The sequence below is a fragment of the Erinaceus europaeus genome, chromosome 13 (genome assembly GCF_950295315.1).
Source record: "Erinaceus europaeus chromosome 13, mEriEur2.1, whole genome shotgun sequence".
Taxonomy (NCBI): domain Eukaryota; kingdom Metazoa; phylum Chordata; class Mammalia; order Eulipotyphla; family Erinaceidae; genus Erinaceus; species Erinaceus europaeus.
This window is the reverse complement of record NC_080174.1, coordinates 70,938,199-70,949,750: the sequence shown is the minus strand read 5'-3', so window position 1 is coordinate 70,949,750 and position 11,552 is coordinate 70,938,199. Positions and strand designations below refer to the sequence as shown.

The following is an 11,552-nucleotide window of genomic DNA, read 5'->3' as shown; positions in this document are numbered from 1 at the left end:
CTGAAAGGGATTTAAAAAAACAAACAAAAACAAAAACAAAAAAAACGGAGGGAACCTCTCTAAACAACTCAGGCGACCATCTTGAATCCGGAAACGCTGCCACATAAATTACTTCCTTCCGCGAACTGTGTCGCCCAAAGAATTCAAGAAACCGGACAACCACCCGCACTTCTGCTGCACGTCGGCGGACGTACGTGCGTCACGCGACTGGGGGCGGGGCCACTGGTGACGGAACGTGGAGCCTGCCTGGGGGCGGGGCTACGCCGTTTGGCGCGAAATTTTCTTTTCACCTTCCTCTCCCAGTTAAGTAGAGGTCTGCTTAGGCTCCTGCGCGCGGCGGGTTACTGTGAACGAAGTGCTGCTGGGGTCCACTGGAGTTGCTGCAATCCCGAGAGTTCTTGAAGCAGAGGCGTGGGAATCAGAGGGAACTTCGGCTCCGGGTGAGTGCGGCGGGCTGGAGGGGGGACGTGAGCCGCTGCAAGGAGCAGCTTCTCTGAGAGCCGCACAGGCATGGAGTCAATCATCCAGCGGGTGTTCACCCAGCTCTGATGAGGTGCCGGACACTCGATAGCGGAGCGGGCTTCTTTCTTTCATCCTGACTCGGGAAAGGTGCCCTGCCCCGCCTGGCATTGGGCTTTGCGGCGGGGAAATGTGAGCTTTCCTCCTGCCCTGGGCGCCGGGCTCTTCCGTCCCCTCCAGCTGCCATGGCCCCTGCTGACCTCTTTTTTTTTTTTTTTTAATACCAGAGCACTGCACAGTTCTGGTTTATGGTGGTGCGGGGGATTGAACCTGGGACTTTTGAACCTTAGGCATGAAAGTCTGTTTGCATAACCAGTACGCTATCTCCCACCGCCCTCCCTGCTGACCTTTTGCATTTTGCTCCTTCGAACCCTGGTGTGGCAACCACAGGGAAGGCGGGTCCGCAGAAGTCCGGAAAGAAATGCGTCTAGGTTGCTTTAAGTGACCAAGCAGCCTGATTTCTTACCCAGGTCTTATCCTCCTTCTTTTTCTCCCTCCTTCCCTTATTTCTTTCTTTCCTTCCATCCTAGTTCTATACTTCCACCTTTTAATTTTTGTCATCGCCGGGGGTATAGCCCCTCCGACTTGACTTTTTCAGATAGAGACAGGGAGAAAGGCAAAGACAACACCACCCAAGCTTCCTTCCGGTGCGGTGGGACCTGGGCTCCATCCTGGGTCCTGTGTATGGTGGCAAAGCAGGCGCTCTATCCCAGTGAGCTACTTTACCGGCCCCACCAGCTCTTTTCCAGATGACCTGCTCTTAAGTGCAGGGTTCTGGATTGCCATCTTTGCGAGAGAGTTGTCAAATTGGCACCTCTTCCATTTTAGTCTAATCCTGGAATAGTTTAGTCTAAACCTTTAATAGAAGGCCTACTGTTTTGACAGTTAAAAAAAAAAAAAAGCACTAGTCTTAAAAGGAATGAGACTCTAATGTTGGCCACAGTCTGTGAAAATGATGATTAAAGAGGTCAGTTTTCGATATTCATTCTCTAAAAATGGTGCGGTCTCCATACTGACCATAAAATATGTGGTCTTGGGGGGCCCGCTGGTGGCGCACCTGGTTGGCGCACATGTGAGAGTGTGCAAGGACCCAGGTTTGATCCCCCGGTCCCCACCTGCAGGGGAAAGCTTTGCGAGTGGTGAAGCAGGGCTGCAGGTGTCTCTTTGTATCACCCCCTCCCCTCTCGATTTCTGGTTGTCTCTAGCCAATAAACAAAGAAAAAAACATTTTTTTAAAATATATGGTCTTTAAGGTATATACATTTCCAGATGCAAAATTTAATGTGAATTGTCCCATAACACTCATCAAATTAATGACAAATTAGACCTATCCTCCCCTCTTTCAAAGAAATTAATAAATATTTGTTGAATAACAGGAAATTTAGGAGATTTCATATTATCCCCATCTTGTGAGTTGGAAAGCCTAACTTACTGTAATCGGCCAGAGGCAAGCTCACTTGGGTATTTATTAACACTGTCCACTTTCACACAGAGTGGTTGTAAAGTGAAGTGATTAAGAGCATAATTCATGGAGTCCAGCTGTTTCAGGTTTGGATTAAACCTGTGCTATCCAATATAATATTGGGAAAAATTATCATCTTGCAGTGATAATAATCATCTACCTTTCATTCAGCGAGTACTATGTTATTTGTGCATTTAGTGTGTACTAGCACTGCTCCACAATTATTATGAGGAGTATCTGTGATAAGTATATCAGAAGTTTGGTTTCATTTTGTCATATGACTAGTATCTGCTATCATTTTTACAGCCACTCCTTGGGTGTGGCCCCCTAGCCTGAGTAGTGTGTTTGTTCTAGATTTCTGGCATCTACAACATCAAGAGCCTATAATGGGTATCTTGTAGAAACCAAAGTCTCAGCCTGGGGAGACAACATAAGTGTTATATGCAAAAGACTTTCATGCCTGAGGCTTCAAAGTCCCAGGTTCAGTCCCCAACACCAACATATTCCAAAGCTGAGCAGGGCTCTGGTAGCTCTCTGTGTGTCTCCTTCTCTCAAATAAAATATTAAAAAAAGAAAAAGAGTAAAAAAACCTAAAGTCTTTTTTATTTTATTTATTTATTTTTTTTAGAGGGGGGACCTCTTGTATTTTTGGAACCTTGGAACCTTTGCCCTGGCCATTCTCCTGACAATGGAAGGATAGGTTCACCCAGAGCAGCCAGTTCTTTTTTTCTTTTTTCTTTTTCTTTTTTTTTTTTGAGAGAGAGAAACACCAGAGCACTGCTCAGCTTTGGCTTATGGTGGTGCAGGGGATTGAACCTGGGACTTAGAAGTCTCAGGCATGAGAGTCTGTTTGCATAACCATTATGCTGTTTCCCCTGCCCCAAAGTCTTTTTTTTTTCTAACTTTTTAATATTTATTTATTCCCTTTTGTTGCCTTTGTTGAGAAATCAAAGTCTTAAGTAGGCCTGTCTTTCAACCACAGTGAACACCTCTGTTGGGGGACTTCTTTGCTAATGGCAGATGAGATGAAATGTTTTGTTGAAGGACTCTTGACTCATGTTTTTGATTTTTTTTTTTTAATGGAAAATTACACATGCAGAAAAAGGGCATAGTCATATACAGTTCAATGAGTTTTCTTAAAAAAAAAAAAAAGTTGATTTCTATGCCATAGATGTTGATATGAAATGAGAAAGAGAGAAGCTAAAGCACTATGCATTCCATGTGGTCCCAAGGATTGAACAAGGACGGGGGTGGGGGGGTGGGAGGGAACCTTAGACAAGCAAGTCCAGTCCTCTGCCAGCTGAAATATTTGTCTCTGTCATCATTGAGGGTTTTGTTTTTTTTTAAGAGAGCATACTTATGTAACCAGTACCCAGATAAAGAAACAAAATGACATTATCCCCAAAGCACCTTATTCCCCTACCCAGTCTAATTTTAATGACCTTTCATTCTGACTTTAACACCTGTGTGTTAGCTGGTTTTTAACTGTGCCTGAATGGAATCGATATGTATTGTATGTACCTTTTTCTGTTGGGCATATTCTATTGGATATTGCTAGGCCATAGGATTTGCATCCTGTCAGCTTTAGTAGAGCTACTAGTTTTCCAAAGTAGTTTCACCGACTCTGTCCAATTACATGCCCTCCAGCCGTGTCTGACAGTCTACCTGCTTTAATGCTTGCCATATTTGGAAATGTAGTGGTGATTTTTCTTCCCCCTGCAGCTACTATCTCTCACATGTATGATAAATTGCTTCAGGCCACTTTTTTCATTCAAATGGAGAGATGCAGAGAGACACCACAGCACTTACATTTCTTCTGTTGCCACTGCACCTCCCACGTGGTACAAAGGCTCAAACTTGGGAAGTGTGCATGGCAAAGCAGGAACCTTGGTACCCTGATGAGAATCTCTCCAGTCTTAGTGATTTTTAAAACTGATTTATTTGTTTTGTTGCTCTCTTAGTATGTGCCAAATCCTGAACTATAGGCTCTGGGATTATGGTTGTGAATAAGATAAACAAGGCCCCCAAACTCATGATATTGAGAGTTTATATTCTGGTGTGGAAAACACAAGGTAATAAATAATACAGTGGTTATTGCTTTGCTAATAGGGCTATAAAAAGGGGATACAAACCTGAGCAGCAGGTAGTATAGGTGTCAGAAGACACAACCACTGTCTTCTAGCCTCAAGATGCTTCTACCTATTACTGTGTCTTGTACCTAGTAAGTGCTTCAAAGCATTTGTAGTTTCATGCATACTGACCCTCTGGTTTCTTTGGGTAGTGGGGAGGTAAAAAGAGCACAGTACAAGACATACACAGGTGACACTAAAATGTCTGTTAGATCGTCACAGAACTTGACTTTTCCCTCAAAATGTTTTCTCAGTATGGGAGTGTAGTTGAGACAGAAAAGAGACTAAACTGATTGAAGGGCCTGAACTGTATTCTGGAATCCATCAGATTTAACATTGTCTTCTTAACTAGAATCACTAACTTATTCAGGAGCCATGGCAAAATACTCCACAAGGCTGAAGAGCAGACAGATTTATTCATGGATTGGCAAGCCTTTGCTGGATCGAAAGCAACATTGTCAAACTTACAAGTGAGTGATGGGACACTTTGGTTGATTGGAACTATTAACACCTGATGGATAACCTATATTAGTTATTATTGACTGAGGATTAAAGAATGTCAATTGATTGTAAGGAAGAATTTTGATTCTAAAGACTGCATGAGGGAGTTGGGCGGTAGCACAACGGGTTAAGCACAGGCGGTGCAAAGTGCAAGAACCGGCATAAGGATCCTGGTTCGAGCCCCCAGCTCCCCACCTGCAGGGGAATCGCTTCACAGGCGGTGAAGCAGGTCTGCAGGTGTCTATCTTTCTCCCCTCCTCTCTGTCTTCCCCTCCTCTCTCCATTTCTCTCTGTCCTATCCAACTAATGACGACATCAATAACAACAACAGTAATAACTACAACAATAAAACAAGGGCAACAAAAGGGAATAAATAAATATTTAAAAAAATTTAAAAAGACTGCATGAATGATGCTTAATGATAGAGGAAGAAATTGTCAGGCTGTTGTCATATCTAGTTAAGGTAGGCTCTGTATAATACTACATAATAACAGGGTAGGATAAAATATTCTCTACCTAGCCCCAGAGATCTCAGAAAATCTTGTGTTATTGGATAGTTTTCATACCTTGGGAAGCCTTTGTTTGTCTTTCTTGAGAAGTTAGATTCATATTAAGATCTCCAGACTAATCATTTATGGTAAAGCAATTCATTGAACCCATCTCATTTGCCTTGTTTGCTTATTTAAGATAATGGCAGAGAGAGAGAGACTATAGCACAAAGCTTCCTTCAGTGCAGTGGGGACTGGGCTCAAACTGGGCTTGTGCATATGACCAAGCAGCGCACTATCCAAGTGAGCTATTTTTCCAGCCGTCTTTTTATCTGTTCTTACATATAATTGTGTGACTTGGTTTCCTTGTAGGATAACTGAATATCTTCTAACATGATTCTGTTGTCCTCATTCCTAGAGAAATGAGTGTGAAAATGACAGGTTGTTCAACTGAAATTCACATCCAAGTTGGGCAGTTTGTACTCATCAAAGGGGATGATGATGAAAATCCTTATGTTGCTAAATTGGTTTCGTTGTTTGAAGATGGTAAGTCTAGGCTGGATGGAATAAGAACCATACTTAACAGGAATGTGCTAGGTGGTGGCAGTAGGGATAGCTGCTGATTCCTCTGTTTATAGCAATATTTAAGGTATGCTCCCTAGGTTCTGAGATGGGATCTAACTTTGTACCTTCATCCATCTGGTGAACTTCTTTACGCAGTAGAGCTGTAATCAGTAAAGTGACTAAAGAATGTAACTTTCTATTATGTTTAAACGTGGGGAAGAAGGCAGAGTTCTTGGAATGGAGGGGAAAAAAAGGTAAATTCAGGTAGAAAGGAGAAAAAAAAATGGTAACTTGCACTATGATGGATAGAGACCCTTAATTTTGGCATGAAATTATTAGTCTGAAAATGCAGTTTATTTACAAATGAGGAGGTATAGTGGGATGGGAAGACATATCATTTGTTACTCACCTATGTTGGGTAGTATGCCAGCTCTCCCTGGCTTCTGCTTAACCAAGCACCGATATTGCCTATATAGAGATTGGTTTGATCCCATTCAAAGCGGTCTATTTAAATCACTTTTACATTTACATAAAGCACCACAATCCCTCCAGGGCATTAGTGGTTTAGTGGTAAAATTCTCACCTGCTCTGTCCCCTCTCCTTGTCACACCCTGATCCTCTCCTTGTCACACCCTGATCTTCCACCAGTCACTTCGCTCCACCCTCTCTATGTCACATCCTGTTTCCACCCTACTTGGAGAGTATAAAAACAGCGGCTCTTCTGATTAAAGACACTTGGAAATTGCTTTCCGGCTCCGAGAGTTCCAGAGTGTATCTCCTGCGAAGTTAGTGCAGCACGAGTTCCTGATCCCTCTCCCACTCAGCAGCCTAGATCGGCTCCAGTTGAGTTCTCTCCAACCCAGAGAGCACTAGCTCGGGAAGAAGCACCTTCAGGCTATCCCGGCACACCTAGGAAAGCAAAAGTACTTTGGGTATTTTACCCAGAGGGAATGTGTATATAAATACTGAGAATGCTAGAGGAACAGATTGTGATATTTCCCAGAAATCAGTAAGTCTGGAAGACCACTATTGGAGACTAGAGGAGCAGAAGGTGAGATAGTGTGAACCAGAACCTGCAAGTCTACACTTTCTTCTTCAGTAAAGTAGAGCAAGATGGGAATGGCCAGGAGTCTGTAAGGAAGCCATTTAAAACTTCCAAGAAGTGCTTTTTCCAAGAGCTAAGAGAATGGCACACTAAGTAGATAATACTGTGGCATTTTGTATGCCCCAAAGAAGGAACAGATAGACTGGGTAAATGTACAGAGGGAAACCTCATCACACTAATATCCATTAGGAGGAGCATATCACCATGTGCATGTGTGGCTTTTGTATCAAAACCACAGGGCTTAGGTGTACACATTTTAGAATCCTAATGTAGTTAGTATTCCTTTGGGTGAACTCCCAGTCTGGGAAGAAAAGAACCAATGACGATGAACTAGTGAATGTGTGTCCTTTTACTTGTAGCTAATGCTGGTATAGAGCTATAGTATTTGTATATCATAGTAATACTGAAGACTACAACCATTTGTTTGCCAGAAGTCTTCTGTGTAGCTGATCTTGATTCTTATAGAATTTGTTTTGCTGCTGTTTTGGCAGTTTCTTTATCAATCACTGACTTGTAAAAACCATTCGATACCTATGTTTAAAATGGATTATCTCAGAATACCAATTGTAATTTCTTTAACTAGTAGTACCGATAGAAAGCAGAACAAAGAGAAGGTAGGTGCTGAGTGGTGCTGGACTACTGCTGATTGACACTGGGCTTTAACAGATTATTTAAGGCTTCTTACTTGATTAATTCTCAAGATGAAAGGAAAATAGCCATCATGCCTGCTGTGTGGGGTGATTGTGAGAATTAAGGATAAAATGCTCATAGAGCAAAGCGCAAGGACCAGTATAAGGATCCCGGTTCTAGCCCTCGGTTCCCCACCTGCAGAGGTGTCGCTTCACAGGTGGTAAAGCAGGTCTACAGGTGTCTGTCTTTCTCTCCCCCTCTGTCTTCCCCTCCTCTCTCCGTTTCTCTCTATCCTAACAACGATGACATCAAAAACAATAATAACTAAACAACAATTAAAAAAGGAAAATAAATATGAAAAAAATGCTCATAGAGTATTATCAAGTGCTTAGCACCTTACCTGTCACATGGAAGTACTCAGTAAAATGTTTCTACATTTGCTTAACTTTTCCCTCTCTGCTGAATCCCTCCTAGATTCTGAACCTCATTTTAAGAAACATGCACAAGTACAGTGGTTTATCCGATTCTGTGAAGTTCCTGTCAATAAACAGCACTTGCTAGGCCGCAAGCCTGATGCACAGGAGATATTCTGGTATAATTGCCCTGACTGTCAGAGCAACATTAATGCCGAGACCATCATCAGCCCTGTGCAGGTAGGTGTTGTCTTGACCCTCAGGTCTATCTTGAAGCCTACTTCTCTCTCTGACTGCCTTCTAAGATGTATGAACTCAAAGATTATGTGTGGAGGGGGTGAAGGAGGTCACTGTTGCAGGCCAACTTTTTCAAATAAGGGAACAAGGGTACCCTTCCCACGGTGTCATGTACTCTCATGTGCTCTGCTAGGGGCTAACACCTATGTCACTCACTTGAAAAAGCTGATATCCTCTTAGCTAAGATATCACACCAGCTCCTCAAAGATACTGACTCAAACTTATCCTGTAGAAATGAACTTTTTATTTATTTATGTATTTATTTATTTTTGTGTGTAATGTCTGCTCGCCTGACTGCTTCTTCTCAAGAAATATTTATTGGAAGTACTTAGGTATTAGGAGTCTCGTAAAGGAAGTGACATTTAGATTGTGAACTTAGGGGACAGCAAGAATTAGCAAATATATCTCAGAAATTTATACTTAGCTAAGGCATAAAGTATTTGGAGGTTAAGCATGCTTTCTTTTTTCCTGTTTTTTTTTTTTTTTTTTAAGATTTTATTTATTTATTACTGAGAAAGATAGGAGGAGAGAAAGAAAGAACCAGGCATCACTCTGGCACATGTGCTGCTGGGGATCGAATTCAGGACCTCATGCTTGAGAGTCCAAAGCTTTATCCACTGTGCCACCTCCCAGACTACTGAACATGATTTCTTATATGAGGACTTTACCTTCAGAAATCAATACAGAGCACTAGTTGCTACAGTCATATTTGTAATTTGAGATTTTATGATAAACTTTAAGCTAAATGGAGACACAGCATTAGAGACAAAGATGCAGGTTATTCTTCAAGGTACCTCATGCCCCAAAATAAATTAGCTCATAATGTGAACTATGGTTACATGGTAATCGGATAACTGCTCTAACGTTAGGGTAGAGATCTTTTGGTCTGGTAGGTCTTTGGTGAGATTCTTCCAGTCTGTGTACCCAGCATAAGATAAGCCACAGAATAATTTCTTTCCGCGTTATATAAGTAGAAGGCAATAAAGTATTGGAAGCAGGAGAATCAATAGATTTCAAAGGTGGAGAAGGAGGTACTTAGTTAAGAGCATGATGGCAGAAATGAGCAGGACCAAATCTGATTTTGCTGTGGTCGGAAACTATAAGCTATTGATCAGGAGCTGGGGAGCATGCTTAGAAGAAATTTTGTAGGGTAATTTAGCATGGGTGAATAGAATGGACTGGAAAAGAAATTACTGAGGATATGGGTGTCAGTGAGGAGGAGTCTGGAAATACACTGTGCCATATATACCTCTGTAATTCAGTTCTATTCAGGTGAGGACACAGATTTAAAATTTTAAAAGAAGAAGAAGAAGAACTTGGTGTGTGTGTGCAGGCCTGCCTGCCTGCATTCAGGGTTTTTGTTGGGTTTTAATTGACTTATATAGAGGGTGAGAGACAGCACAACTCATGAAGCCTCCCATTTGCAGGGGGCTCACATATTGTGGCCAGAGGCATGAATGTGGATTCTTGTGCATAGTAAAATGTATGCTATACTGGGTTAGCCACTTTCTTTTTCTTAATTAGTGATTTAATATCAATTTACAAGATTATGAAATAACAAAGGTATCATTCCACACTGTTCCCACCACCAGAGTTCTGTGTCCCCTTTCCCTCTTTTGGAAACTGTAGTAGTTCTCCCAAGGTAACAGATATGGGTTGATTATTCTTCCTGTTACATACACACACACACACACACATATATATCCTATGGTCTTGTCAGGGTTTCCATTTTATAAATAAAGACTGTGTGTGTGTGTGTGTGTGTGTGTGTGTGTGTGTGTGTGTGTGTGTGTGTGTATGCCAATTTTATTCTATAGTATTGCCTTCTGTTCTTTTCTAAGTCACACCTATACCTGTTACTACTTCCAAATGTCCTTCCTTTTTTTTTTACCTCTTCTATCTCTGGATCTTATTGGAATTGACAGGGCTTCAGAGCCCCTCTCTCTAGTCATTTTCCCCTAACACTTCTTCCTGTCTGGGAGTATGAATCAGGATATATCCCAAGGAGAGGAATTGCAGGATCATAGGGTAGATCCATTTCTAGCCTTCTGAGAGTTCTCCAGACTGTTCTCCACAGAGGTTGGACCAATTGACATTCCCACCAGCAGTGCAGGAGGGTTCCTTTGACCCCACAACCTCTCCAGCATTTGCTGCTGTTACCTTTTCTGATGTATGACATTCTTACAGGAGTGAAGTGGTATCTCATTGCTGTCTTTATTTACATTTCTCTGACAGTCAAAGACTTGGGGCATTTTTTCATGTGCTTCTCGACCTTTTGGATCTCTTCTGTGGTGAATATGAATCAAAATTCTTTATGGGGTGCAGAAGGTGGGAGTTCTGGCTTCTATAATTGATTCTTTGCGGGACATGGATATTGGCAGGGCGATCCAGACCCACCCCAGCCTGTTTCTGTCTCTAGTGGGGTAGGGCTCTGGAGAAGTGGGGTACCAGGGCACATTGGAGAAGTCATCTGCCCAGGGAGTTCAGGATGGAATCAGAGTAGCATCTGCAAGTTGGTGGCTAAAAGGTGGAAGGTATAAAGCAAGGCAAAATACCTAGTAAACAGGAACCATAAAGTAAGAATAAAGCAGATAAGAATAGGGATCTTGGAGTGGATAGATGCCAGGAAGTCTAGTTTAGCTATGATCCCAGGGATCCATGACTTAAATAATCTTTGCATGAGCTTGGTAGCTAACATGCAGGAGGACTGAAAATATTGTCTGGGAAGATGGTGTCGGAGTTGAGAATAGGGCTAGAAAGCTGGATTAGGGCAGAGAGTAGCTACAAAATTCTATATATACAGACCCTGGGTGAGATTGATGGGATAAATATGTAACTATTTATCCCATCAATCTCACCCAGGGTCTGTATATATTCATATTGTACAGGAGCCTGTGTAGCATCTGAGTCACTGTCAGTCTGAGGTCACAGCTGGGAACATTCTAGGCTGCACTCATTCCAGGGCCAGTCTTCCTCAAGTGGCCTAGTAGGATGACCAGCCTCCCTTTGGAGAGTGGAGCAGTCCCTACCATTGTTAGCCACTTTTTTTTTTTCTTCCTCCAGGATTATTGCTGGGCTTGGTGCCTGCACCATGAATCCACTGCTCCTGGAGGCCATTTTTCCCCCCTTTTGTTGCCCTTGTTGTTATAGCGTCTCTGTGGCTACTATTATTGCCATTGTTGATGTTGTTCGTTGTTGGATAGGACAGAGAGAAATGGAGAGAGGAGCGGAAGACAGAAATGGGGAGAGAAAGACAGACACCAGCAGACCCGCTCCACCGCCTGTGAAGCGACTCCCCGCAGGTGGGGAGCCGGGGCTCAAACCGGGATCCTTATGCCAGTCCTTGCGCTTTGTGCCACATGCGCCTAACCCTCTGCGCCACCGCCCGACCCCCGCCACTTTTTTTTTAAGTATTTATTTATTTATTTCCTTTTGATGCCCTTA

At 42.6% G+C, this 11,552-nt stretch overlaps 1 protein-coding gene across 2 annotated transcripts in view; it reads left to right on the top strand.

Moving 5' to 3' along the window:
* The first annotated feature begins 288 nt into the window (after positions 1-288).
* The window catches only part of ORC1 (origin recognition complex subunit 1), a 35,019-nt gene continuing 23,755 nt past the window's right edge, over positions 289-11,552 (top strand). Inside the window, exons 1-4 of one of the 2 annotated variants that reach the window (XM_060206211.1) lie at positions 289-440; positions 4,481-4,580; positions 5,518-5,645; positions 7,873-8,055. In XM_060206211.1, coding sequence (XP_060062194.1) covers positions 4,486-4,580; positions 5,518-5,645; positions 7,873-8,055 — 406 coding nt within the window. In that variant the 5' untranslated portion in view covers positions 289-440; positions 4,481-4,485. Of the gene's footprint in view, positions 441-4,466; positions 4,581-5,517; positions 5,646-7,872; positions 8,056-11,552 lie in introns of those variants that run through there. The other variant, XM_060206212.1, reaches the window with a different exon arrangement.